Here is a 27,143-nt window from a genome sequence, read left to right on the forward strand (position 1 = left end):
TATGCATGGATTTCAAAAGTTTTTGCAACAAAACAGACTTTTAATTCCGTTCTTCATGAATTTTTTTGAAATATCCTTGTAGAGAAGACTTCCTGGGCCTGATAAAGGGAGCCCCTCTCCCCAGATGACAATGTTAGGAATGAGAAATCAGACAAAAACATACAGATATAGAGAAGAGAAAACTTTTAGGTGAACTCTGGCCACAAATGTGAAACTAGAGCAAATGAGTTATTTCCCAGCAAATGCTGAGCTAAAATATACCTTGATTAGAACAGCTGATTACTGAAGAAACTGGAAATACAGTTAAAGCTGTATTCTTTTAAATGATCGTGTTCATTAAACTTTTAAATTTAAATATATTTGCAAAAATGCACAAATCATGAGTGTTTATACTAAAGTTCAGTGAACACATCCCTGTAGCCTCCACAGAGATGTGTTCTAGGCTTCGTTACATAAATTTTTTTAGATCATGGAAAAAATAGATGCTGTTGACTTTTTTTTTTTTAAAGGTTTATTTATTTGAAAGAATTGCAGGGAGAGACAGATCTCTCATCCGCTGGTTTAGTTCCTAAATCGTGGCAGCAGCCAGGGTTGGGCCAGGCTGAAGTCAGGAGTCTGGAGCTTCAATTGTGTCTCCCACGTGGGTGCAGGGATGCAAGCACTTGGGCCACCTTCCGCTGTTTTCCAAGGTGCATTAGAGGGAGATGGATCAGAAGTGCAGTAGCTGGGACTCGAACCGGTGTCCATATGAGATGCCAGCATTGCAGGCAGCAGCTTACCCGATAAGCACAGTGCCAGCCCCCTCAATTTTCCAAAAGTCAGTGTGGGGCTGCCGTTGCAGTGCACCTGGTTAAGCCACTGCCTGTGAGGCTGGCATCACACACGAGCACCAGTTCAAGTCTCAGCTCCTCCACTTCCAATCCAGCTCCCTGCTAATGTGGCCTGGGAAGGCAGCAGAAGACGGCCCAAATGTTTGCGTCCCTGCCACTCATGTGTTAGACCTGGATGGAGTTCCTGGCTCCTGGCTTTGGTCTTGTCCAACTCTGGCCATTGTAGCCATTTGGGGAGTGAACCAGCAGATCAGAGACCTCTGACTCTCTAACTCTGCCTTTCAAATAAATAATTAATAAATATAAATTCAAATTTCAAGTTGGACTATATACTGTGAACACTTTTTATTTTTAAAGATTTATTTGAAAGAGCCGGGGGGGGGGGGGAGTGAGTGAGTGTGTGTGTGTGTGTGTGTGTGTGTGTATGTTTGATTTTCCACCCACTGGTTCATGCCCCAGATAGCCACAACAGCCAGCGCTGGGCCAGGCCAAAGCCAGGAACCAGGAGATTCCTCCAGGTCTCCCAAGTGGGTGGCAGGGGCCCAAGAACTTGGGTCATCTTCCACTGCCTTTTCCAGGCCGTCAGCAGGGAGCTGGAGCGGAAGTGGAGCAGCCAGGACTTGAGCAGGTGCCTGTATGGGATACAGGTGCAATAAGCAGCAGCTTTACCTGCTACGCCACAGCGCTGGCCCTGCCCGGGCACATAAAGTTTACTTCAGCAATTATAAGGATACCTCAAAAAATACGGAAAAATGGAATCAAAAGATGTTCATTTTGGTGCAAAAAATTGCAACCCATGCATGGTTTTTACATAAAATGCATTTCAATCACAAGTCTAGCTTCAAGTATTCTAGGCACTTCAGTAAGGTGTCTGGGTCTTACCTTGTTCAGTCTGCTCAGAGCCCCTGTCCCAGCAGGCCCACCGCCTGAGTACAAGCAGCCGGCAAACACACGGCTCGCTGTGAAGAGCTTGGTGTGCTGCGGCGCCCGCCCGCCCACCCATCCCGACATCCCCAGATGCTGTCAGAGCCTGTCATGGAGCTAACATCTATCTGAACAGCTGGGGTTTGTCCTCTTGTGTTTGCTTGTATAAAAGTTGCCTGGTCTAGACTTATATGCCTGCTGCTGCCACAGCTGACTGAACAGGGGGACTGGCAGCCAGGCACAAAGCCACACTGAAGGTAGTGTTGGACCTGGTGTTTAAGATGCTGATTAAACGGCCCCATCTCATATTACATCCTGGGTCTGATCCCAGCTCTGGCTCCCAACTCCAGCTTCCTGCTAATACAGACCCGGGGAGGCAGCAGTAATGGTTTAAATGGTTGGGTCCCTGCTCCCAGCTTCAACCTCCTGGCTGTTGTGGGCATTGAGAATGAACCATTGGAACAGATGCACTCTCTTAAAAAAGAAAAAAGGTTTATCCAATAGGAATGTTGCATTCAGGATGGTTATTGAATGACTTGGAGCTTTTAAGAGAAGTCTAACAGCAAACATAAAAGGAGAGGAAAGGTGTACAGGAGAGGAACAAACTGAAAACATAATGGTACAGTCATGAAAAAGGCAGTCACAAATACTGTGGCATTGATCAGAACTGTAGGTATTGGGGCCGGCATGTGGCTTAGTGGGTAAAGTTGCCGCCTGTGGTGCCAGCATCCCATATGGGCACCGGTTTGAGTTCCGGCTGCTCCTCTTCCGATCCGGCTCTCTGCTATGGCCTGGGATAGCAATAGAAGATGGCCCAAGTGCTTGGGCCCCTGCACCCATGTGGGAGACCTGGAAGAAGCTCCTGGCTTCAGATCGGTGCAGCTCCAGCTGTTGCGGCCAATTGGGGAGTGAACCAGTGGATGGGAGACCTCTTTCTCTGTCTCTACCTCTCTCTGTAACTCTTTTAAATAAATCTTTATTTGAAAGGCAGAGTTGCAGAGAAGCAGAGGCAGAGAGAGAGGGAGGGAAAGCAGGTCTTCCATCTGCTGGTTCACTCCCCAGATGGCTGTAATGGCCGCAGCTGGGTTGATCTGAAGCTAAGAGCTTTATCCGGGTCTCCCACATGGGTGCAGGGGCTGAAGGATTTGGGCCACCTGCTTCTGCTTTCCCAGGCCATAGCAGAGAGCCAGATCGGAAGTGGAGCAGCTGGGACTCGAACCAGCTCCCATATGGGATGCTGGCACTGCAGGCAGTGGCTTTGCCTGCTTAGCCACCATACCAGCCCTCGATGATTTTTCATAACCTGCTCACCCAGGAGAGACCCGACCATCACTCCAGATGTGTGTGCCTGTGCTAATGTGTACAGCTGCCTCCTGGGTCTGTTTCGGTGAGAACACCTGGCTCCTGGCACCCAGAGCCTGCTTTCCCAGTACCAAGAAACCACTTGTTCCTAAGTCCCATTTATCCACGAACTGGGAGCTTCTTGGAAAAATGCCTGATGTCGGGGTTGGAACAAGAACAGTGTGAGTGAGTCTAGAATGTCCTATGGTGCCAGAGGAGATACTCAGAAGATGTCGAGAGCAGTTATGGAACAACACAGGAACTGGCTGGAAAGAGTTCCCAGTAGCCGAGTCTGGGCCAATTAGAGCAATGAAAGAAGTGTTATTAGTATTTTTTTAAAAAAGATTTATTTATTTTTTTGAAAGAGTTACACAGAGTGAGAAGGAGAAGCAGAGAGCAAGAGCGAGAGAGATCGATCTTCCATCTGCTGGTTTACTCCCCAGTTGGCTGCAATGGCCGGAGCTGCACCGATCTGAAGCAAGGAGCTTCTTCTGGGTCTCCCACATGGGTGCCGGGGCCCAAGGACTTGGGCCATCTTCCACTGCTTTCCCAGGCCACAGCAGAGAGCTGGGTGGGAAGTGGAACAGCCGGGACTCGAACCAGCATCCATATGGGATGCTGGCATTGCAGGTGGCGGCTTTACCTGCTACGCCACAGTGCCAGCTCCAGTATTTTATTTTAAAAGGTTTATTTATTTATTTGAAAGGCAGAGTTACTGAGAAGTCTTCCATCCGCTGGCTCACTCCCCAAATGGCTACAACAGCTGAAGCTGGGCTGATTGGAAGCCAGGAGCTTCCTCTGGGTCCCCAAGTCCTTCCCCCCGCAAGGACTTGGGCCATCTTCCACTGCTTTCCCAGGCCATAGCAGAGAGCTGGATTGGAAGTGGAGCAGCCGGGACTCGAACCGGCGCCCATATGGGATGCTGGCACTACAGGTGGTGGCTTTAACTGGTATGCCACAGTGCCCCCACCTCCGCCCATTTTAAAGATTTATTTATTTGAAAGGCAGAGTTAGAGAAGCAGAGGTAGAGGTAGAGAAGAGTATATAAATTGTTGAATAAATAAATGGAGGTAAAGGGACAGTTGAGGAGCTGGTGCTCTGGCGTAGCGTGTAAAGCCGCAGCCTGTAATGCTGGCATCTCACGTGGGTGCTGGCTCAAGTCCCGGCTGCTCCACTTCCGATCCAGCTTTCTGCTATGGCCTAGGAAGGCAGCAGAAGATGGACCCCTGCACCTGCGTGGGAAACCCCAGGAGTTCCTGGCTCTGGCCATTGCAGTCATTTGGGGAGTGAACCAGCAGATGGACCATCTTCTCTCTGCCTTTGCCTCTCTGTAACTCTGCCTTTCAAATAAACAAATCATCATCATTTTTTTTTTTAAAGAGACCATCAGTTGAGACAGAGATGGAATAAGGAAGCAAAGTCGTCATTTAGCAAACACAACATCAATACTTGTGAGAATCACTGATGATGGATGCCAAAATCAGCATACTTCTAAGGATAAATAAGACATTTACACAGCATCAAAGTATCTGACTGGGAGATTTTTATTAATGTCAAAGGAAACATTTTACAGTGGAGAAAACGGGACACACCTCCTTATCCTTGGGATGGTGAGACACCATGTCTGTGGGAGGCAGCAAAAGGCCTCAGCATCACTAACATGTCAGCCTGCAAAAATGCAGACCTTCTTCCAATCGTGAAAACAGGAGGCGCACCCAAACCAAGAGCCATTCACAGATGAGCAGTCTGGAGGAGTGTCAAGGTCACGAGAGACAAAGAGGAGCTGCCACAGGCTGATGGGGATGACAGGAACGTGGCCTGCACTGGAGCCCATAGGAAACCCAGAGTATCTGTAGACGGGTGAGTAGTACTGCCTCCGTGTGACTTCCTGAGTTTTGATAATTACAGTGTGGTTTGTAAAGTTGTTACTAATAGGAGAAATTGGGTAGATGGCGCGTGGGAACTCTGCCGTTCTCTGTGTGTGACAGAACAGCAGCGCCCACCACGAGCACGGCAGTCAAGGAGGGAGGCAGCGGCTGACAGCCCCGGGGCCGGGCCCCTGCTGGACCTCCTTCCATCACCCAGCGGTCTTCATCTCTGCCCTGGAGATGGGCCAAGCGAGGCCTGGAGTGGCCACCTGTGGTGGCTACAGCTGGGGCTGTCCATGGAGGCACCAGACTTTGCTGTGCCCTGCTAAGCTCAGATGGGTGCACTTGGGGCATTGTATCCAAACGTTCCGCTTAGTGACTAACATGCAGGCTGAATAGAGTTCCTGTCCCAACTCGGCTGGGTAGGCAGTACAGACAGGGCTTGGGCAGGCTCCCTGGGGGAGAGCCTGCCTTCCGATCTTGCCTGCTGCGGCTTCCCAGCGACTCTGCTGTCTGCGTGCTGGAGGAGGCCCCTCCTAGAAGTGCCTTACGTGGCCCAGGCTGATCCCAGGACACGGCTGCGAATGGTGGGTAGCAGAAAGGATGCTTCCCCTTAGAGCGCAGTGGTAGCTACAGCCTAAACTGGGTCTGGGCCTGAGCCTTGCACCCCTCCCCCATGCCTGGGGGCTGCTGTGGGGATTGCGCTGCACGAGGCCACTGGAGGGTGGCACATCACAGCCTGGTCCCTTTGCTTCCAGCCAGATCCGTCCTTAGCTGCCATACTCCTGAGCTTGCCGGGTCAGGGTGGGGAGAGGATGCTGTGAAGAGGCAGAGCTCTCCGCTCCCAGCCGTAACGGGCTGGGAAGGTGGCTCCTCTCGGGGAGCCATGCTAGCAGCTTATGGGCCCACACTGCTTCGGGCGGAGGGAGGCATGAGGGGAGGCGGGCTGGGTGCCAAGCCACAGTGGGGCCTTTATTGGATGTGGAGGGCAGGTGGGAGGTGCTAGAGGGTGTGGCACACCTTCTCAGGGTGGAGTGGGGCCCGGATGTCCAGTCTGTGGGTTTTGCTGTCTTTGTCGATGAGCTCCAGCCGCAGCTTGGGCAGCCGCTTCTCCGCCTGGGCTGAGGGCAGGTCGGGGCTCTTGAGCAGCTGCTTGTCGGAGTCCTCCACGGTGATGCGCAGAGTGCAGCCCCCGGGCAGCAGGTCCTGCTCGTAGGCTGCCGCCAGCTGGTTCACCACACGGCGCTCTACCTGCAGGCGGCGGGACGCACAGTGGCCATGGGGCCTTGGCCTGAGCCTGGAGGCTGGCTTGGGCCGCCTTTTCTCATGTGCAAACAGAGGTAATGAGACCCAGCCTGCAGTGGCATCAGGGCCTGAGGCTCTGATCCCTACTTGCGGCAGGGTTTCACCTGATCCTCTCGTGAGTGTGGTGCTCAGAAAGAGCATCTGCTCTGGCTGTGGAGAGTTCCAGCAGCCAAACTCAAGTGCAGGGATGGGAGCCTTTTTTTTGGCCAAGGGCCACCTGGATATTTGTAACATCATTCGTGGGCCATACAAAACTATCACCTTAAAAATCGGCCTGCTGTGGGTTTACTGGCTTTTCAGTCCTGCCCCAGGAGACGCAGGTACGGAGGAAGAGTGGCACTCACCTCGTGCTTGATGGAGCGGGCCCCATAGTGCACGTTGTAGCCGTCGACCAGCACGTCTGCCACCTCCCGGTCCCACAGCAGTGTGATGTTGTGCCTCTGCTTGGCCTGGGCCGGGGAGGGGACAGAGAGGGGTGTCTGCACATGGGCTGCGCGCGCAGGGCCCCACCCCAGGCTCCCCCTGCAGCATTCCAGGGGCTGATGTCCCATCCCCACCCACGGGAAATGCCCTCTTACTCTCTTGGCCCAGAAGTTCAGTTCCTTGTTGACGAGCTGGATGAGCTCCGAGTGGCAGAAGGGGAGGAAATAGACGATCTCATTGATGCGTCCCAGGAACTCGTCCCTCCGGAAGTGGGCCTGCAGGGCCAGGTTAGAGGTGGGGTGAATGAGGGGTCACGGGACCCTCGCCCACCCTAGGCTCGGGCAGGGAGTGCGGAGAGGAGCTCTTACTTTCAGAATGGGGCGGATCACGTTCTCCTTGAAGTTCTTTGAGATGGTGATCTTGTCACTGATCTGGACGTCCCCTGCAAGACACAAGCACTAGCTGTTTGCTTCCCCTGGGCCTGCCCCTCAGCCCTGCCTTGACCCGGTCCCTTCCAGCTCTGGGAGCTGCGCAGCCTGGGGGCCTTTAGGGTGGGAGGGGGAGAAGAGAAGAGCCAGGATCCAGATTTGGGTTCTGGCTGGGAAGAAGGGGCTCGGGCTGGAACAGAAAGCCCCCCCACCCCACTGGAGCGGCTCTTCCCTTTTGGACGAGCTGCCCCTCATTGCGCCGAAGTGTCTTTGGTCAGGTGTGCTGCTCTTAGCCCCTAAGACCCTGAGGGCGCTCGATCCGTTCCTGTCTGCAGAGTAGTTAGGGCACTGTCTCTCATCGGTCCTCTCCACTTTCTGACATGGTGCCAGGTGTCAGCAGGGACAAAGCCCCCTACCTGGCCCCCGATGTGAGCCCGAGAGCCCTCACGGCCTTTTCCAAACCGCTCGGGCTATGCCATACCGAGGTTCTCAGCCAGACGGCTGCGGCTCATCTCCAGAGCTTCCTGCCTCAGCTGCAGTGCGTGCTGTGCGATCTCATCGCTGGCCACGTTGGAGGTCATGATGAAGATGGCGTCCTTGCAGTCGATCGTCTTCCCCTTTCCATCCGTCAGCCGGCCCTGGCAGGGAGCAGGGACTGTGGGTTCAGGGCGTGCTAGGCTTGAGCAGGCTTCATTGCTCAGAGGCCTCCCCCAGCCTGGAGGCCAGTTGCTCCCTCTGCTCTGAGCACCCTTTCGCCCCTGTGCTCACTGTCCTGGGCCTCAGCTGCACCACCTCCTAAGAGTATCACTATGCGAGACTGTTCCTGCTTTGGCGCCTCTCAAGGCACCGTCAGTCCGACTATTCATCCATCCATCCATCCACACTCCCGGATCCTGCACTGGGCACTCATGGGGCCTCCAATATGCTTTGATCTTCACTGGAGAGAAGCACCTGGGACAGGAGCTAGGGTCAGACCTGCCTGGGATTTCTCTGGGAGGCACAGCTCCAACCATCCTCCTTGGGCAAAGCCAGTCCTGTACCTACTGTGCGCTGGGCACGCTCTCCAGCTTGCACTAACACTTGGTACAGGCCCCATGGAAACTGCTCGTTCCAAAGGGGCCTAGTCACAAAAGGCCTGCAATCCAGGTCCTGGAGCCAGTCACTCTCCTGTCCCTGCCTCAGGGTGGGAAAAGGGTGACAAGGTGCAAGGGGATGGTCTTGGGCTCTTGCCAACAGAGTCCACAGAGGGCAGTTCTGGTGCTGGGGGCCAGGTCTGTGTGCCTGTGGGACATGCCCAAGCACATTCATATGACACCATGTGTATTCTCCACTCACTTCCCAGAGCTCCTCCCTGAGGACCGAGTTCACACACTGCCGCACCGGCTGCAGCAATAACCCAGCAGCAATTTCATTCCAAGAGATCAAAGCTCTGCTCATAACTGGGCCTGAGGATGAGACCCAGGTGGGCGAGGGGAGCAGGTGCAGAGCACGACTGACCCAAAGGGTGACTTCTGTTTCCTTGGCAATAATGATGTATAAGAGGGAGCTGGCCTAGTCTCACCTCCCACCACCAACCAGATGCTGTACTGCTTGGGTAGGGCTCAAATGCACACCTCAGGGTTCCAGGGCTGCTTTCCCACCGTGTCATGTATGAATCTGGAAGGGGGGGAGAAGTGGGTGTCTCTGGAGACATGCGAAAGCGGCCAGCATTCGTCCTGCTTGGTTTTTGGCTGTGACAAGCAAGGCCTTGCTTTTCTGGCCCAGGCTTGGGAGATCTGGGCTGGGGGCGGGGGACGGGGAACTCCCCTCTGAGCCCCAGCTTGTAGAAGGTGCCCTTGCTGCTTCCACTAGTACAGCACCTCACGAATAAATACGGGGCCTCACTCTGCTGCCGACCACTCCAGTGAGCCCCTCCTCCTCTGCACAGCTGAACTCTTCCCTCTACGCGCAACCTCAGCCCTGTGTGGCTTCTGCTGACAGAGCTGCGCCTGTCAGCCAGGCCTGCCCTAAGCTCCAGCCCCACTAACAGCGTGGGGAGCCTCTTGGATGTCCCAGTCTAGCGGCCCCAACAGGGCCATGCCTCAGCCTCCTCACCAGCCTGCAGCTGTGCTTCCTGGGGCCACTGGGCCGCCCCAGGGCCAGCCTGGACTCTGGGATCTGCATAGCGGCCTCTAAGATATTTGTAAAGTGAAGCGCTGACCCTGTTTCTTGTTTCAACTCACAGGCTCCAGAGTACCCACCAAAGAACCCCACGCTTCTCTGTGGGCACTGGAAGTGGCCTATACTCTGCTCTCACTGCTCCCCAGGGTCAGGCGATACCCAACAGTTGGAGTGCCTTGAACAAACCAGGCCATTTCAGGCCCCGGGATTTGGCACATTAGGCTTCCATTGCCAGCCCTTCTCCCTCCGTTCACCTTGCAGGCACTCGTCCTTGGAAGGTTTGCTGAATGACTGCTGGATTCTGCCCCTGACTTGGTGGGCCCTGAGGATGGCAGCTTTGGTCAATGGAATTACAAGGGTCAGAAAGTAGTAGGTAGGGGAGGGGGCAGCAGAGGATGGTGGCCTTCAGTCAGCGGCTGCCCCCTCAGCCTGGGCCAGGGCTGCCAGAGGCCACCCTGGCTGTGGCATACCTCCCTGCACGGGGCTCTCCTGCCTTTGGGTGCCACCTGGCAGACGGCCCTCTCTCGTGGTGTTTAAGATGCAGGCTGTGGTACTGGACTGCCTGGGTTCGACTCCTTGCTGCCCACTTCCCAGCTACGTGGCCACAGGCGACTGACTTCACCTTACTTCTGTCTCCACAGCTGTGAGTTGATGCAAGCAGACTTAGAACAGTGCCAGGCACACAAAGTACAGAAGCGCCAATTACTCCCACAGCACCTTGCCACCCGACTGGCCCCCAGCTGGGCACCTGCAGCCCATCTGCAGGCTGGAGTGGAAGGACTGGCCTCTCCCTCCTTGGCAGGGCAAGGGGAGATCTGGCTCTCCCTGGCTCGGTCCCTGGCCAGGTGCTGCCTCCTCTAGCCCCTGCATGGGAGGAGGAGAAACCCAGTCCTCAGCACCGCCCTCAGCTCTGCTGGCCCTGGAAAAGGTAAAGATCACCATTCCCCATGACTGCACGCCCTCCCCGGCTCAAGGCAAGGAGAGGGGGAGCTGGGGCTCTGGGCTCAGCTCTGTCTGCTGTCCAATCGCAGCTCCGTAGCCTCAGGTACAGCATTTACAACCTCTCGACCCTGAGTTTCTTGTAAAAGGTGAGGTTAACTTCCAGCTTGCCTGGTAACAACTGTGAGGTTTTCAGCCCAGGTCTAGCACTGAGAAGGCACTCGGGACAGCCCTGCTGGCAGGGGACTGTGCAGGCTGAGGGGCCGGAGCCTCATCCATGTTCAACACAGGGGCAGCCCAAGAATGCTGCACTGGCAAGCTGCCTGGAGCCTGCCTGCCCCAGCGTCCTTGTCACAGTGAATTGCTAAGGCTACCCAGCCAGTCAGGAGCAGAGCTGGAACTAAAAATGCAAGTTCCTTTCACGCTTCCTTTGCCCCCTCTAGGAGGTAGTGCTGGGCTTCCTCTGAGTAGCCTGCCTGGGTGCCAAGCCAAGGGGCCCAGCCACATCTGCCACCTGGCCCCTACATCAAGCTGAGGAAGGACAGGTGGCCTGCGGGTCCTCGGCTCCTGCTAGTCCCAGCCCAGAGTCCTCCAGGTGTCCCCCCACCCGCAGCCCAGACGACTTTTACCTCATCAAACAGCTGCAGCATGATGGTGAGCACATCCGGGTGGGCCTTGTCTACCTCGTCGAAGAGCACCACAGCATTGGGGCACTGCTTCAACTTCTTGGTCAGCTGGCCACCCTCCTCATGGCCGATGTAGCCTGGCGGGGACCCGATGAACTTGGCCACCTGGGGGAGGGAGGAAAGGGGCTAGCAAGGCCCTGCTGTGCTGTTGTTTGCACGATGAGGCATGTGTGGGAAGATGGCGTTGTACACACTCGGACGGCCTGTCCCAGGCAGGACAGCCGCTGCCTCTCCCCCGGGGTGGCAGCAAGCCTGCTACTGGGAGAGGGCAGGTAGATCTTCTCTATTCTTCAGAGTCAAACAGATCAGGAGCCCCCAAAGGAAAACCCCAAGGCTGTGGGATTATCTGAGGCTCAAACGGCCAGCCGTGAAGGGCACTCACCTCATGCCGCTCCTGGAACTCGGACATGTCCAGGCGAATGAAGCCCTGTGTGGAAACAAGTCGACACCACGCACCATGGGAGGCAGGCAGGGTGCAGGAGGTGTGTGTCCCAACCACCCCAGCCCCGCTCTTCCTCAGACATTCTGCTTTTGACTCGTTGCTCCTTTCCTGTCCATTCTTCCCCCACATGATGGCCTCGTTCTCTGCCTTGATAAAGCCAAATCATGTCCCCGTCCTTCTAAATCTAACTTGGGGCTCTCCCTTCAGTCAGGCTTCTGCTGGTCTGATTCCTGTATCATTTGCCTGCCTGCCCGGCCACCTACCCATCCTTTCTCAAGGGCGGGCATGGGAGTTATTACAACAGTGAACTTGTCGGGGTGACTGTCCACCAAGTGGGACAGGTAGTCACCATCAGTGGTTGCCTATGATTTGAAACACAACACAAGGGCAGGCATTTGGCCCTGCAGTTAAGGCTCTGGGTGGGGATGCCCACATCCCGTCCTGGCATGTCCCAGCTAGCTCCACTTGCTGCTTCCTGGCAGTGCACACCCTGGGAAGCGGCAGGTATTGGCTCTAGTAGGTGGCTCCCTGTTACCTATGTAGGACCTGGATTGAGTTCTCAGCTCCCAGCACTGGCATAGCCCAGTCCTGGCCATCATGGGCTCTGGGGGAGTGAGTAAGTGGATGCAAGCTTCTTCCCTGTCTCTCTGCCTCTCAAATAAAAATACACAGACGGTTTTATTGGGCCTCTTAGTTCCCTGGGAAAAACAGGGACAAACTTACAATCCAGCCTCCCAGAGCTGCTGAGAACAGTGGTATTGAGAGAGAAATTAGAAAACCAGGTTCTGGTTTGACTTCTTCTAACAAGTGACCTTAGACAAGTCTCTCAATACTGCAGGACCTCAGTTTTCTCATCTGAAAATGGGTCTAATTTAGCATCTATGCTATCTTTCTCATAGGATCAAATAAGAGGGTTCGCAGATGGGATACAGCTGTGCAAAGCAGGCAGCAATGAATAAATGTGAGCCAAGGGAACGGGCATTGCTATGCCTAGCACCCCAGCCAGCTGCAGTTTGCATTCTGTCACCTGAGGCTAACAACAATCTTAACTATAGGACTGCAGCGTTTCCCCTGAGGCAAGAGCCAGGAGCAAGAACTGTAACTTGAGGGACCGGCGCTGTGGTGTAGCGGGTAAAACTGCCGCCTGCAATGCCAGCATTCCATATGGGTGCCGGTTTGAGTCTAGGCTGCTCCACTTCTGATCCAGCTCTCTGCTGTGGCCTGGGAAAGCAGTAGAAGATGGCCCAAGTCCTTGGGCCCCTGCACCCACGCGGGAGACCCAGAAGAAGCTCTTGGCTTCTGGCTTCGGATCAGCTCAGCTCTGGCCATTATGGCCAACTAGGGAGTGAGCCAACGGATGGAAGACCCCTTTCCTTCTCTGTGTAACTCTTTCAAGTAAATAAATCTTTTAAAAAAAAAAAAGGCACGGCTGGCTGGCTCCAGAGCCTCATCCGCCTTGTCCACAGCCTCCAGGCAGTGCCGGTGTTACTTCCAGCTGGGGAAGGTTGCCCTGCCGGGGGCGGGGAACCTGTCTCCCATTCAGATGCTAACTGAAAAACCACCGCCAGCCTTTAACAGGCCCCTCCTCTCCTTTCTGCACCAGCAAGTCAGCAGATACTTGCCTTCCACTTCCACTGCATGAAGACATATTAAGACAGCTTGGATAAGGAGATTATAATTTGTAATTAAATATTAACCTTTCTGACAGTATTAAAATTAAACCACTCAGAATTCTTCATCCCTAATCAGGTGGTTCCTGCCCGTAACTGCATCTTCCCTAATAGTCTTGCTAGTTTATGGCCCTTTCCAGAGTGCTAATTGTTTCAGTCGCTGCCAACCTGATGAATGGTCTTACAAGCGCTCTTTCTGCGGGAGCCTATTAGCATGCCACGCGCCGCCCGCCCGCCTGTCCGGTGGCTCTGCTCTGGGTTTGGCAGCGGCAGCGCCAGGGAAGCTATGCTCTGAGCCTTCAGCCAGTTCTTAGACGGAAGGGGACTCAGGAGGATGCAGACTGAGGTGGCAAGGGGGTGGCTAGATGAGAAGTGGGGTCCAGGACTCTATGCGGCTGGGGCCACTTGGCTGGCAGCAGCCAAAGCAACTGCTCGTGGCCTTGGCTGGGCAGGCTTTCCAAGAAGCCAGGCAAGAACAGCTGGGGTCTTAGCCCCCCCAAACTGGGAAGGCTGGTGGGAACTCTCCACCAGCCTTTTTTGGCCTTCATTGAAATGTTTCTGCATCCTCTCTGAGGAGGGTGCTCTCCACGAGAAAGCATTTCCCATCAGCCCAGAAAGTCCAACTTAGCGAGCCTTGGCTAGTCAGAGAGAACACACAGGGTGGGGTGGGGTGGGGTGGCGTGGCCCTTTCCCACGTGTGGAGAACCCAGAGCCCTGGGCCACGGGAGGGGGAAGAGGATGATCAGTACCACAAGCTCACCTGTGTACAAGGTTGTGTGGGATGCAGACAGGAAAATAAAGCACCCTGTTACTTCTACACGCTTTCTCTTTCAGCCCCAAGCCTCCGTTAGGCACAGCATGGTGGCACTGGGCAGTGACTTTGTATTTTTGAAGCTGCTTCCCTCTCTAGCCTGGACTCTTCAGGGCAGGGCAGAACAGTGGTTTTTTTTGTTGTTGTTGTTGTTTTTTTTTTTGACAGGCAGAGCGGACAATGAGAGAGAGAGAGAGAGAAAGGTCTTCCTTTACTGTTGGTTCACCCTCCAATGGCCGCTGCACCGCGCTGATCCGAAGGCAGGAGCCAGGTGCTTCTCCTGGTCTCCCACACGGGTGCAGGGCCCAAGGCCTTGGGCCATCCTCCACTGCACTCCCGGGCCACAGCAGAGAGCTGCCTGGAAGAGGGGCAACCGGGACAGAATCCAGTGCCCTGACTGGGACTAGAACCCGGTGTGCCGGCGCCGCAGGCAGAGGATTAGCCTAGTGAGCCACAGCACTGGCCCAGAACAGTGTTTTAATAAATGTTTTAGCAGTCTCCAGTACAACACCTGGCACAGGGCAAATGTTTGAAAATGTGTGGAGGAATCTCACTTGGTTTTCCCAAGAGTCAGGCAGAGGAAGGATTATTATTCCCATTTTATAGGTGAAGAAACTAAGGCATACAGGTTGAATAATTTACCCGAACTCCTGGAGCAATTTGGGGCAACACTGGGGCCAGAGCTGGGTCTGCTCCCAGTCATGGCCCGTCTTGCTGACTGCAGGCGTTAGATTCAGATTCTCAGATTTTGGGGGGCAGCAGGAGTGACTGGGTCTCAGCCTGAAGACCAGGCCTTACCTTTTTGGCATCTTTGTGCATATACTTGGCTGTCTGCTTGGCCAGCTCTGTTTTCCCTGTTAAGAAAGAAGGGAGAGGAGCTGGGTCAGGGGCAGATGACGCTCTCTTGGAGGGATGATATGCAGCATGGTGGAAAGAATGTATTTTATGAATGGGAATCCTGAGGCCCAGGGAGGGCTGGTGACTCTCCTGAAGTCACCGAGGGAATATGGAGAAGCCGGGGCCAGAATCACATTCTGAGTTGCAACTGACTTTTCTGCGGCACCATCTTAGGTGTGGGAGGCTGAATCTCCCAAGCCAGAGCCAGCCTGTCCTGAGTCCCAGCACACACCTCCCCTCGCCTGGCAGCATCGCTCTCGGTGCCCACGGCCCTGCCATTCGGTCGGCCCTGGAACCACAGGACAAGCAGAGGAAGGGAAGAGACCAAGAGCACCTCTCCCTGGCTTCTTTGTAACGAAGAGTGACAACAGCTAAGTGGTGGCTCTAAGAGCCACTTGGTGTGAAGTCACTGTGTGGTACAAAAGTCACAGTCCCCAGCACCATGGTCAGGTGTGGTAAGCCTTTGGGATCCCACATCACAGGGAAAGGTGGGCTGTGAAGATGCTGGGAGGGTAGAGCAGACAACTCAACCATGCAATTTCCCATCAGAACAAGGGTGGGTGGTGGTGGAGGTGAAGGGGCGGTCTACGAGGGCACAGAGTAAGGGAGAGAGAATGACCCAGGCCGTCCGGCACAACTGGCCAGAAAAGCACCCAACCCATTTTACTGCAACCGGTTCTGTGCACCTGACACTGACCTGGTCATCAGGGCTTTCTCTAGCTTCTTAAAGCTGAGCTGCCAGGAATCCAGTTGGTATGCTGGGCAGCTGAGGCAGTTCAACTGCTCCCCAAGGGGAGCCTCTGGGGACACGGAGTGGCTGGACCAGAGCTAACACACCCTAAAAGGCCTGCTCCTCCAGGTGAATTAGTCCTTGCCCCCAGTCCCCAGAGGGGGCCTTAAGTCCTGCTACTCAAAACGTGACAGATGATAAAAAACAGTTCTCTTTTTTGGTGGTGGCCCTGTAATTTGGAGGCAGTTGCTTCTGGAGCTGGGAGTTGAACTGGAGGCGTGTAGCATGACCCTGGCCCACAGCAGCTGGGGCTCTCAGGCCTAGGCTAGGCATACCCGCAGCCCTCCCTCCCCAGTGCCTGTTCTGCTCCCAATTACCTATTCCAGATGATCCCAAGAAGAGGAAGACCAGAGGGTGTTCTTCATCGTACCAGCCATTCTCCTTCCTCCGGATCGCTATGGCCAAACACAGATGATGGGGGGACAGGGCGGGAGGCAGATAAATCAATGACACAAAAGGCAGGATAATTATCACTAAGTATACAATATGTTTTACTGCTCTGCGCCCACTCAAAGTCCTCACTACCATTAGTGCTGCCTAATCTGATTAGCTGGCAAGGCCCCTAGAGACACCTAATCAGGTTAGCATGGATTTGGAAGGCTGCCCAGAGCAGATTTCGGATAAAGTTTTCCAGGATGAGCACTCAGCGTTGCCAGGGAAACTGAAAGGCGGGAGGATGGGGGAGTGGAGGTGGGGGGGGGTTGGAGGGGCTGATGAAGGAGAAATTGTGAGGAACTTGGGCTCTCTGGTTACCTTCTATCCCCAGCAGTGGGAGTGTGGGCCTGTGTTCTACGCGAACGCAAGAGGCAGAAACCCACGGCAGGCCCCTGGGGGGACATGGGGTGTGAGCTCTGAACTCTTCCTCATTTGGGGGAAGCCAAGGTCTGTCTGCTGTCTGGATCAGGAAGAGGAAACAGGCTGATGCATTTTCTAGAAGCCAATTAAAGGTGATGTGGAGCTCAGGGCATCGAAGGGGTAAGCCACTTGGTTAGCACATTGCTAATCACAACTTCTAGTGTGGAGGGGGTAGGCAGGGAGTGGACAGGTGTGTACCAGGTTCTCTGGGGGCTCAACTCTTCTAGAGCAAGATCTGACCTCTTTAGGAAGGATGTAATCAAGCACTAAGTATCCAAAGTGAGAAACTACTGTTCAACTCTGGAGCAGGAGAATCAGGCCCAGAAGTATCACCCAAGTATAAGAGCAGGAAGTAGAGCGAGGCAGACCATAAAAGGAAGAAGAATTTCTTGAACACGTTGTATGCTGGGCAGACATGGGACACTGACAGTACGTTTGCTCGAGACCCACACAGACAACCTGAGGAAAGTATTCTCAACTCCGTTATACTGAAGAAGAAACTGAGGAATGGACAAAGAGGCTTGTCCAAGTCACGCAACCAGCAGGAGGTAGGGTTGCTTCTCTCTTGCAATCAGTCTTCTTAAAAATCACTTGTGGCTTCTTAGGAACGTGCGTACCAATTTGGGTTGCATTAATGGAAATACAGCAGTCTGGAGCAGGAAGGGGACAGAACCCTGTAAGGTCAAGGTTAGTCAGCAGACGGAAGAGCACAGCATGTCTGCTCTGGTCCCAGAGGGTCAGGGGAGATTAGCAAAGGGATAGTTAGTGGACAAGCCTGGGAGCCTTGTCAATGGAGAGCTGACAGTCTTAGGGATGCATCTGCCAATGTGTAAATGCTAAGTTGTGTGACAGCGTTTCAAAGGGGCAGCTGCAGAGGTCGGGAAGGACTCTCAGGAAGAGGCTATGGGAGGCTGGGTAGGACTAGGCAGGACAAGGTGGCTGGCATGGGTGGAGCGGCGAGGATCACTGTATGAAGGTCTGCATTACCTGTCCTAGGAGCTCAGCATCATGCCTGTGGTCTTGCTCACTTCTAATGTGCTACTTCCTCTCCAGTTCTGGCCTCAGCAGGATGGAAACCCTGCAACTTCATGGGCATGGCTGAGCCACTTGTGCCTCCCAGGAAGTGCTCCCTGGAGACGCTGAAAGGGGCTTCGGAAAACACTCAGGCCCTCTTCTCTGACTAGGGCCTGTATCTTCCCCAACTAACTGGCCTGGCTTCTATGGAAGAGTTGGCTATGAGGGGAACCCACAGACCTCCTGGGTATTTGAGTGCTGGGGCTGAAGGGGGGAAGTACAAGCCTGGCTGAGGGCAGTTCTTGGTGTCCAAGAGCAGAACCAGGGAGCTGACAGAGTGGGTTTTCAGGGCAACAGAGGTATTCAAATGGCAAAGGTCAGACTTTCCTGAGTCCCAGGTGTGGACAAGTCTGTGTGCCGGAGTGGCGAGAGATGGATCATCTGAAAGGAGCCATACTCTCCCAAAAGTTGCCTCAATTGGGCATCTGGCTTTGGAAGAAGCCAAGCATGACCTGGGTTCAGGCTCCTTGGGCATCTGGGGAGAGAGAAGTACCCAGACACTGCTCAGAGGGGGCCTGGTGGGGACGGGGCTTCCCAGGGTATCAGGGACCTGAGGCGCCCAGCCCAGCCCACTCAGAGCCGCACCTGCTGGGCTGTGCAGTACAGAACACCATGGAGAATGTGGAACTGCATTCTGCCTGGGGCCATCTCTCCCTCTTCTTTTCTAATAATGCACCTGGGAGAGAGCTCTTTATAATGCTGGGCAGACTCCACTGCACAGCTGTCCCTGGTCAATTCTGCCAGACCCAGGGCACAAGTCTGGGGTGGGCTTGATCTGGGCCCCCCATGAAACCGGAGAAATGCCAACCATTAAACAATTACAACTCTGGATATTGCTAATAATATCTGAAGAGAAAAACGGCCAAGCAGATGGAGTCCGACAGAATGAAAAATGGAAGTAGCCAAGATAGACTGGGGGACTGGGGAAGGCGAGCCCCCGTGTGTGTGGCTGGCAGGGGCCTGAGGACCAAGGCTGGGAGCCTGGAGGATTCTGCCCAGGGAGGCTGGGCAGAGACCTGGATGGGCCTGTGTGGAACGTCCAGAGTCAGGGCTCACTGTGGACCAGCAAAAGCACAGCTTACGCGGCTAGCGCTTCACAGTCTGTAAGGCACCTCTGCCTCGTCGTGATCACGTGAGGTGAGCAGGCCAGGGAACTCGATTCCACTGTACAGAGGAAGAACTATGAACGAAGAAGCTAGGTAACCTGCTCAAGGAGATGCTGGGCACTGAGTGCAACTCCGAGCTGGCACTTCAGGAGCTCAGGGAAGGCAGTCCGCTCTCCCCACAGGCCCTCTGCTGCCCCTGTACCTGCTCGTACCCTGGCCTCCCCAGGAAAATGTTTCCTCTGCAGTCTTCCAGTCTGGCTCACTCAGCCATTTAATATGTGGGCCTCAGGAGCCCTGTCCCTGACTGGCAGTGTCAGGGTTTTGTGCACGGGCAGCATGGCCCTTCCCTGGCTGGTCCCCTTGTCTATAAGCTCCAGCCAGGCCCCTCTGCCTCCTCACATGCTGTGCAGGACCTGCCTTGCTGGTGTTCCGTCCCTCACAAGAGTCCTCTCCTGTCCGCGCCTGTCACTACTGGACTACAGAACTCCCATGAACTCCGCCATGCCACACCCACTCCATCAACTCTGGGTACGTGTTCATCGACTGAGTGGGACAGTGGAGAGGGGAGGAGTACAGGATCTAGCCGGGAATCCTACCTCTGTCACTTACTAGTTGACTGACTTTAAGTAAAACACTCATTCCTTTAGAGCCTCAGTTTCTTCATCAATAAAATGGGAAGCTTAAAAAGGTTATGAAACCTTTTTGGAAGTTGCAAGGGTGGAATAGTCGAACTCCAAATGATGGCAGCCAGAGTGGCAGCAGTCACTGGCCAGGCTATGTCACAGGTCCTGGTGATCCTGAGAAGCTGGTTCCGTCTCTGGGCTCAGAGAGGTGCAGTGAAGAGGGCTTCCACCTGTCGAGGCTCACACATCAAGGGGGCAGAGGGACCTCTGTGGGGAGCCCAGCAAAGATTTAAGAATTGCTGACCAAAGGAATGATTTCTTGATCTCTATAGAACCTCAGGAAGGAAGAACAGGTATTTCATCTCCCATTTTACACCAGACAGGAGGAGGCTGGCCTCAAGCGTCTCTTGGCACTCCAGGTGGTTACTGAACCCCTTTCCAGGGAGCCTCAGGCATCTGTTCATCAAACAAGCTGTGTGCCAGGTGCAGGGCGCCCAAAGTGCGTGCTGCTGGGAAATCTCGGGGTGCAAAGTGGACAGGTGCACTGAGAAGTCTGGGAAGACTTATCTGTACCCAGCTGATGCCTATACCTGAGGACGAGGGGCAGACTGCTGGGCAGGTGGAGGTACAACAGGACACTCAGTGTGTGCGAAACCAGGGACAGCTGAGAGCTGTCCCCCCACCCCATCCTTTGCCTATGCGCAGCTCAAGGTTCTGGAGAGTCTCAGTGGGCTGAGACCAAAGCTGGGAACAGTCTTGTTTCAGGCTGTGGCACCTCCTTGGAGGAGCAGGCCTTCAACGGCACTCCCACAGCTAAGCGTTGTCAAAGCGCCTATCAGCAATGTCAAAATGAGTTCAGACTTCATCGTTTTGGGTTCACCAACCTTCCAGGCACCCATGTGCTCAACCCTGGGGGACAGAGCTGATGAGGGTATTTCCTGGCCTTGGAGTGAGGAGGATCTACAAACATGGTTGGTACCATGAGGTAGGTGCGGTGTTGAAGTGATCACAGGAAGCCCAGAGAAAGAGCCCTGAATCCCAGCGGAGCGCCTGGGACAGCAGGCGGCCAGCGGAGTGCGAGCTGTGTTGTGAGCTCATCACTGCCACTCCACAGCTCAGGGCTGACCTGCGTGCACCTCTCCGATCAGACACCTGGCCTCAGAGGGCGCCCAGGGAAGTGCACAACTCGAGGAGCTTATGTTTTGTGAGGGGTTGCTGAGGGAAGCGAAGCAAGAAATATAAGCCCTGCCGTGACCCGGGCTGCAGCTGGGAACAGGAGAGCGGCCACGGTGGTAGGGCCTCCCCAAGGAGGTGCAGGGGCTTCACAGGGCCCACTGTGACCAGGTACAGTGGCTGGGGGTCGCAGGGAGCTCCAGCAGGCTGTCAGGTGTGTGGGAATGACCTGTGTGGGGAATGGCTGCTCCCTGTCACAGATCAGGGAGTACAGACGCATTCCCATCATGCTTGTGAGCTGCTGGCAGGCAGGTGCTACAGCTCTTCCCCTCTCCTCAGAGCACATCAGAGATGGGCGAGGGGCCGTTCCACATCAATTAATTCGACAAACTGCATTAAGCACCTAATCAGGGCCAGGAATTGGGGTGAAAAAAAAAAAAACACCAAACAAATGATTAAGTCTTGGTATCTGTCCCCAAGGAGTTCACAGTCAACTGCTCCTGAACTAAGCAAGGCGAGGCCAAGTGAGAAACCAGCCAGTGTGGAGATGGGCCAGGAGAGAAAGAACTGCCAGCGGCGAGGGCGGCAGTGGCGAGCGCAGGGAGGGGACTGCCACTGCGTGTGTGGGAGGCAGGGCAGGCTGCTGCGAGCAGGACAGAGCCGGCCAGCGGCTGCAGGGCCAGGTTAGGGCAGCGAGACCACGCGGTGGGTGTAGGCAGGACAGGCACGGTTAGATTCGTGCTTTTTAAAGATCACTCCTGGTGGTGGTGAGAACTGATTTCAGGGGAAGGAAAGGAGGCGGAAGGGCCAGCAAGAAGGTCACTGCTGTGGTTCAGACAAGAGATACTGATGTGCTGAGCTGGGGTAGTGGCATTGGGAGCGAAGGGGAGAGGCCAGGTTTGAGAACCAGTTGACTGACAGAACTTGACACCTGATGCTAGTAGGGGCTAAGGGGAAAGGGAGGGATCAAAGAAATGTCTGCTCTTCTAATTCGGAGACACTGACTGGTGGCCAAGAACACAGGAGGTAGCCTAGTTCCCCATGTGCTCAAGAGAGACAGCTGGCTCTTCTCCAGGGAGGATGGAGGTGGTCTGCCCGACAGGTAGGCATTCTGCCTTCCCCGTGACCAGCGGCGGACTCTGGAAGGAGAGCCTTCCTTTCAGCACCCAGGCTCTGGTGTGTGGTATGTGGCGTGTGGGCTGGCTCTGCTTGGGCTCTGATGACCCTAGCAGACCGAGAGGCCGTGGGGCCTGGGCTGTGGGGCTGGTACTTTATCTCCTCCATTTGTAAGGCGGTAACTGAGCGCCGGCCTTGCTAGAGGCCCTGCAGCTGGGGATCACACTGATAAATTCACTGTATTACTTTGCACAAATCAATATCCCAGCACTTACCAGGGGTTGATGTGACCGAAATTGGTTTCAGCCAATTCGTGAGGGTAATAAATGGCCATTTATCAAATCAATTCATTCTGCGGCACTTCTCTGGCTGCCCATCCTCATGGCACCCATGGGGTGCCAGGCTCCTTCCAACCAGTCCTAGCACACGTCTGACACTAACTTAACGGACCTGTGGAGGCCTGCCCAGCCTCTAGTCCCGTACCACTCTCCTGTGTCTGCTTCAGTTCTGAGATCTTGAGATCCCAGGTGTTGCCCGCCTACCACAAATGCTGACCCAGGGAGTACCTCAGGCCTGGGTCCAGAGCCACGGGTAGCTGACCCAGGGACTGACTGTGATTCTGAACGTCAAGAGTACCCGAGCTGCAGCGCTGCTCAGCAGGGTGGGCGCACAGCCGCTGCCCTACAAGTGGAAGCACTCCACAATCCAGGCTCCAAGGGCCCTCCTGTCTTCTCCAGGGTCACTGGCCCACAGCGAAGTACAAGGCACAGGGCCTTCCTCGAGAGCTCTCAGGTGGCAGAAGGAAGCACTGAGGGTGCACTCTGACAGCTCAGGGAGGTGGGCAGGGAAACACCTGCCCTGGGCCAACAGCGAGGGGAGAGAGCAGGGGATGCCTCAGAGGTCAGCCCGGGGCCAGCAGCAGGGTGAGCTGGGGCTGGGAGTAGGGAACAGTCCTAGGTTCAAGGCGAGAGCTGTGGGCTTGACCTCACAAACACTGTGAGGACAGGGACTTGCTGTCTGGCACACACAGGAAGAGCACGTGCTTTTAGATTTAGTCAGTCTAGGATTTAGTGCTTCACTGCATATGCGAGGAAACTCATGCTCAAAGCAGCCGAGGGAGGAGGGCAGGTGGCAGAGCTGACAAGTGGCAGGTCTGTTGTGAGCCCAAGCTGGCCTCACGTGTCCTATCTCAGTGGCCCCCGCAGAGCCTACTTCTGGTGTGCATCCCATCAAGGGACAGACTTGAGAGCTGGTGAGAAGTGAGAGGTCTGAGGGCAGCCAGCAGCCTGCCAGGAAGGGACAGCACCATGATGGCGGCCAAGGCCCTGGCCCGAGAGCACACGAGGCTTCAGCCACAGATGCTTTCTCAGACCTGCACCCAGGTGCTCTGTCTGTCCTGTGGGCTTCTCCTTTCCTCCCAAACCGTGAGAGCGCCCTGTCTCCCCTCCCTCCACCTCAGACACAGCTGTGGCAAAGGAGTGTGGGTGGCTGTTCATACCCACACCACACAGTCAGCCTGCTGTGATCTGCGTCTGAGCAGTATGGCCCTGCGTATTCAAAGCTGGCCTGGATGAGGCTCCTGTGTATGCCGAGGCAGACTGTCGCTTGCTGGGGAGGCAGCCTGGTCTGTGGACTTCTTTTATCTGCTGTCGGGGTCAGGCCCCTGATGAGGGCTCGCAATCCCTCTATGTGGATGATGGAGATCAGGCTGGGCCTGGTGTGTTGTGGGGTGGACACTGGCATTTCTCTAATGGGTATCCCAGGGCCCAGAACGTCCCAGGGGAACAGCCATACTCTCAGCCCCATGGCTCTTCTCAGTGAGAAGAACCTGGTGCGTCCCCACAGCTGCTGGGCTGAGCCAGACATCTTGGGGCAGTGGTTTTTAACCCTCAGCCGGGTGTCAGAGTTGTTGGAAAGGGCTGCTAGAACACAGAACCTGGAGTTTGTGATTCCACAGCTGCTGGGGGAGGCCCGAGCTCTGACTTCTCACCAGTGCCCAGAGGACACTAATGCGGCTGGTCTAAAGACCACGCCTGAAGAAACAGGGCCTTGGGGGAGACCTGTCTCAGCCTGGCCCGGGGCTCCTCTTTCCTCACCCAGCAGTGTGACAACACCCCAGGGAGGCATCAGCAGAAGTGGAGAGCACAGGTGCATCCACTGACGTTAGCAGAGCCCCATTAGATTAGGGCTACACGAAAGGGCAGCCTGGCTCCTGGGGGTCAAAGAATGGAATTAAGTTCTAAGGGTGGAGAAGTACCCAGAAGTGGCCCAGGGGTTCTGCTTCAAACTGGGTCTGCTGCTGACAAACGACACTGAAGTGATGGAGAGGCCCTGGCCTGGCAGACAGAGACACAATTCTAGGGCTGCTTCTACGGCTGCCTTACTAGTGACGGACAACTCACACCCTCCCCACCCCCAAGCCCCACTCCGGTCACAGTTCTTTCAGCAGGGGCAGTGACTAGACGAAGGTCGGCTAAGTTCTAAACAGCCTTGAGCAAATTACGTAAGTGTCACGTACCAGTGTTCACGTGCCAGCATCTTCATCCGTAAAGCAGGGATTTGATGGGCCCACCCTCATAAGGTGGCCGTCAGGATTAAATGACCCAGGGTATGCGGAGCTTACCCTGACGCCTGGCACACAGGCAGAACTCTATGAATGTTAACATCACAAGCGCACCTCTCTTCCAGGCCGTGACAGCAGGTGGACGGCACACGGCAGCAGAGAAGCTGCTGGCCGGCCCTTCCTGGCACTGCCGGGCGCCCATGTACTCACCGGCACCCACGGTGGTGATGGCGCTCTCCTGGCCAATGATGTGCTCTCTCAGTCGCTGCTCCAGGGGGAAGCGGCGCCGCTCCTCAGCCTCACGCTTTCGCTGCTTCTCCTGGTACTGTGGGCAGAGAGGGCAAATGGCTCAGGGGTGCCAGGCCCGGTGGGACCCCAGTTCCCTTCTATCCTGCAACTCTAGGCAGAAACACAGGTTTGGGGCTCAAGGGTCCTGCTGCACAGCTCTGGCTCCCTGGCCCACTGCGGCTGGTCCAGCCCTTGGTCACGCTGTGAGGAAGGGGTGCCAGGCCTTACCCCTGGGGAGCACCCAGTGAGGAGGCCGCGAGGCAGGGCTTGCACACAAATACCACAAATACCCAAGAACCAGCCTTTTCCCTTAGGTTTCAGAGCTCATCTCCAGGACTGTGCCTTTCACTAAAAACACAACTACCTGCAACAAGCTTGCTGTGCGTCTGTCCTCCAACACTGAGGAGCTCCCTGAGGGCAGGCCGCATCTTTTCCTCCTTGCTGCTCCCAGCACAGCTGGGGCATCTGGTGAATGTTTGCAACACTGAATTCAGAGGAGACAGTTCAGAGGGAGGTACACGGGCACAGAAGAGAAAAGCACTGAAGGTGCAGCCCTGGGACTGGGGCTTCCTGGGAGACAGGGCCTGAAGACTCTGGAGGCCTGGGCAGGGAGCTGTGGATGGTCTGGAGAAGAGGAGGGAGGGGAAAGGCAGGGGTCTGATGGTCAAGCATTTATGGAGGTCAGGAGCTGGGGTGGGCATGACAAAGGAAGCAGACTGTGGACTGGGAAGGGAAGACCATGTCTTTGGGAGGCTCCTTTCCCCAGGCCTCTGTGACATGGACATCTTTCTAGAAACAGAGGCGTCAAGTAAGGCCCTGTCACAAAAGTTGCAGCTGCAGATTGCTCTTGCAGGCAGAGTGGATGAAAAATACCTGCTGCTTGGGCAGTGTTTTCCTGTTACGGTAGTGACCTTGACAGAAGTTAAAAAAAATAAATAGCAAACAATCCAATTTTGGCTGTTGCTATCAGTCTGTAACTGAAAGCTCCCATCAGTCCCGGGGTTTCATATGGAGCAATAAGTCGGCGCCAATCCCAGTGGAGCGACGCTTGCCGGCTGGAATCCACAGTGCCACTGTGTAGCTCCCTCAGGCGCCACATACATCACCTGGCTCAGCCGACTCCAGCCATATATCTGCCTCTTCCTCCTCCCTGCCCACCAAGCCCCACTCAGCACTCGGGTCCACTGGGCCAGAGAGCTATCTGATGGTGAGACGAGCACACGCTGGCTGGGGCAGTGCCAGCCTGCAGGAGGGCAGGCGATGCAAGGAGCCTGAAGGGGAAGCTGGCTTGCAAGGACTTGTTGAGTTGGTTTCCGCCCTCCCCTCAGTGAGGGGTCTCAGAGTATTCTGACCTCTGGGCCTTTGCTCACACTGTACTCCACACTAGTCTTCTCTAGGGGCCGGCGTTGTGGCCTAATGGGTTGATCCGCTGCCTGCAATGCTGGCATCCCATATGGGTGCAGGTTCGAGTCCTGGCTGCTCCACTTCTGATCCAGCTCCCTGTTAATGGCCTGGGAAAGCAGGGGAAGATGGCCCAAAGTGCTTGGGCCCCTGCACCCAGGTGGGAGACCCGGAAGAAGCTCCTGGCTTTGGCCTAGCCCAGTCCTGGCCATTGCAATCATTTGGGGAGTGAACCAACAGATGGAAGATCTATTTCTCTCCCCTCCTCTAACTCTGCCTTTCAAATATAAAATTAATCTTTTTAAAAAAGTCTTCTTTATACACAGCAATCTCTCAGTGCCATGGTATCCACCCTTTGAATGTGGCACTGTCTGTGGAGCCTGCGGGAGGGCTCTGTGCTGGCCCCAGCCCCTGGACCTCTGGAGTGCCTAACTTCTTGATTGTCTTTCTTTACTCAACCATGGGTATTAGTTACAAAGACCATGTTTCCTCCATCTCTGTGGCTCTGGCACCAGCACAGGGTCAGGCTCCCAGGGTAGTCAGTACATGCTGCTAACCGAAGGAAGGGAACTACCGTTTGTGGAATGGCAGCTGTGTGCCTGGCACTCTACTCAGCACTTGATGCACAGTGTCTTGTTTAATTCCCAGTCACTCCCCATCTGAAGTCTGGCTCCCCTTTTGGGTCTTGGTAAGGCAGGCTGAGCAGCAGAGAGAAGTTTTGCTTCAGACAGATGTGCGTTCAGCCCTTACCTTCCCTACTCACCAGCCAGCAACCTGTGGTCAGTCCACAGGGACAGCACTCATACTTCACTTGAAGGCTCCTGTGGGACGCTGGCGAGGATGAAATGAGATAATGCCATCGAGTGTGCAGCAGACTGTGGCCCAAGGCAAGTGCACACATGTGTAACAGGTGGTCCCATGTGACTCCAAGGACTAACAAAATGCTTTGCCCTTACTGAGCCTTTGCCATGTTACCCTCCTTCTGTACTACATTTTGGTAACAGATCACCTAACCCAGTGAGTTCTGGGCACTGGAACCCCTCTAATTAATTTAATCATGGGCAGAACTCCATAGATAAAAGAAAAAGTTGCTCTGGCCTCAAGTCAGGAGCCAGGTCCACAGGATGCCCCCTCCACCGCAGAGTGGCCCTTGAGGCTCCCTGCTCCAGGGAGCAGAGCTCTGCAGGGGACAGTTTCAACACCAACTGGGCTCTGGAGATGGCTCACATCTCAGTTTTCCTTACATGGAGGAGAATTCCACCTCTAGGTACTTCCCACTCACTGGGCCGTTGGGTCCCACAGAACCTGCTCTCTCCTTTTGCCACAGGGAAGGCTGAACATGACTTTTCTTTCCACTTTATGGATTAGGGTACAACTATCAGGGGCCCCCTATGTCTCTCTAGGCAAACATTTCTGTCTCCTGCAGTGTT

General features: G+C 55.0%; 1 protein-coding gene across 5 annotated transcripts in view; it reads right to left on the bottom strand.

Annotated features, from left to right (window-relative positions):
- Positions 1 to 4,621: 4,621 nt before the first annotated feature.
- Positions 4,622 to 27,143, bottom strand: part of CLPB (ClpB family mitochondrial disaggregase) — a 140,694-nt gene continuing 118,172 nt past the window's right edge. For all 5 annotated transcript variants that reach the window (XM_002708715.6, XM_008264387.5, XM_089330372.1 and 2 more), the window contains 10 exons: positions 24,235 to 24,349; positions 15,832 to 15,909; positions 14,626 to 14,681; positions 11,287 to 11,331; positions 10,848 to 11,009; positions 7,601 to 7,757; positions 7,060 to 7,133; positions 6,847 to 6,966; positions 6,613 to 6,717; positions 4,622 to 6,214 (listed from right to left, as the gene is read on the bottom strand). In XM_002708715.6, the coding sequence (XP_002708761.3) occupies positions 5,966 to 6,214; positions 6,613 to 6,717; positions 6,847 to 6,966; positions 7,060 to 7,133; positions 7,601 to 7,757; positions 10,848 to 11,009; positions 11,287 to 11,331; positions 14,626 to 14,681; positions 15,832 to 15,909; positions 24,235 to 24,349 (1,161 nt within the window). In that variant the 3' untranslated portion in view covers positions 4,622 to 5,965. The remainder of the gene's footprint in view (positions 6,215 to 6,612; positions 6,718 to 6,846; positions 6,967 to 7,059; positions 7,134 to 7,600; positions 7,758 to 10,847; positions 11,010 to 11,286; positions 11,332 to 14,625; positions 14,682 to 15,831; positions 15,910 to 24,234; positions 24,350 to 27,143) is intronic.

The sequence above is a fragment of the Oryctolagus cuniculus genome, chromosome 1 (genome assembly GCF_051225735.1).
Source record: "Oryctolagus cuniculus isolate XC-2025 breed Fujian yellow rabbit chromosome 1, ASM5122573v1, whole genome shotgun sequence".
Taxonomy (NCBI): Eukaryota; Metazoa; Chordata; class Mammalia; order Lagomorpha; family Leporidae; genus Oryctolagus; species Oryctolagus cuniculus.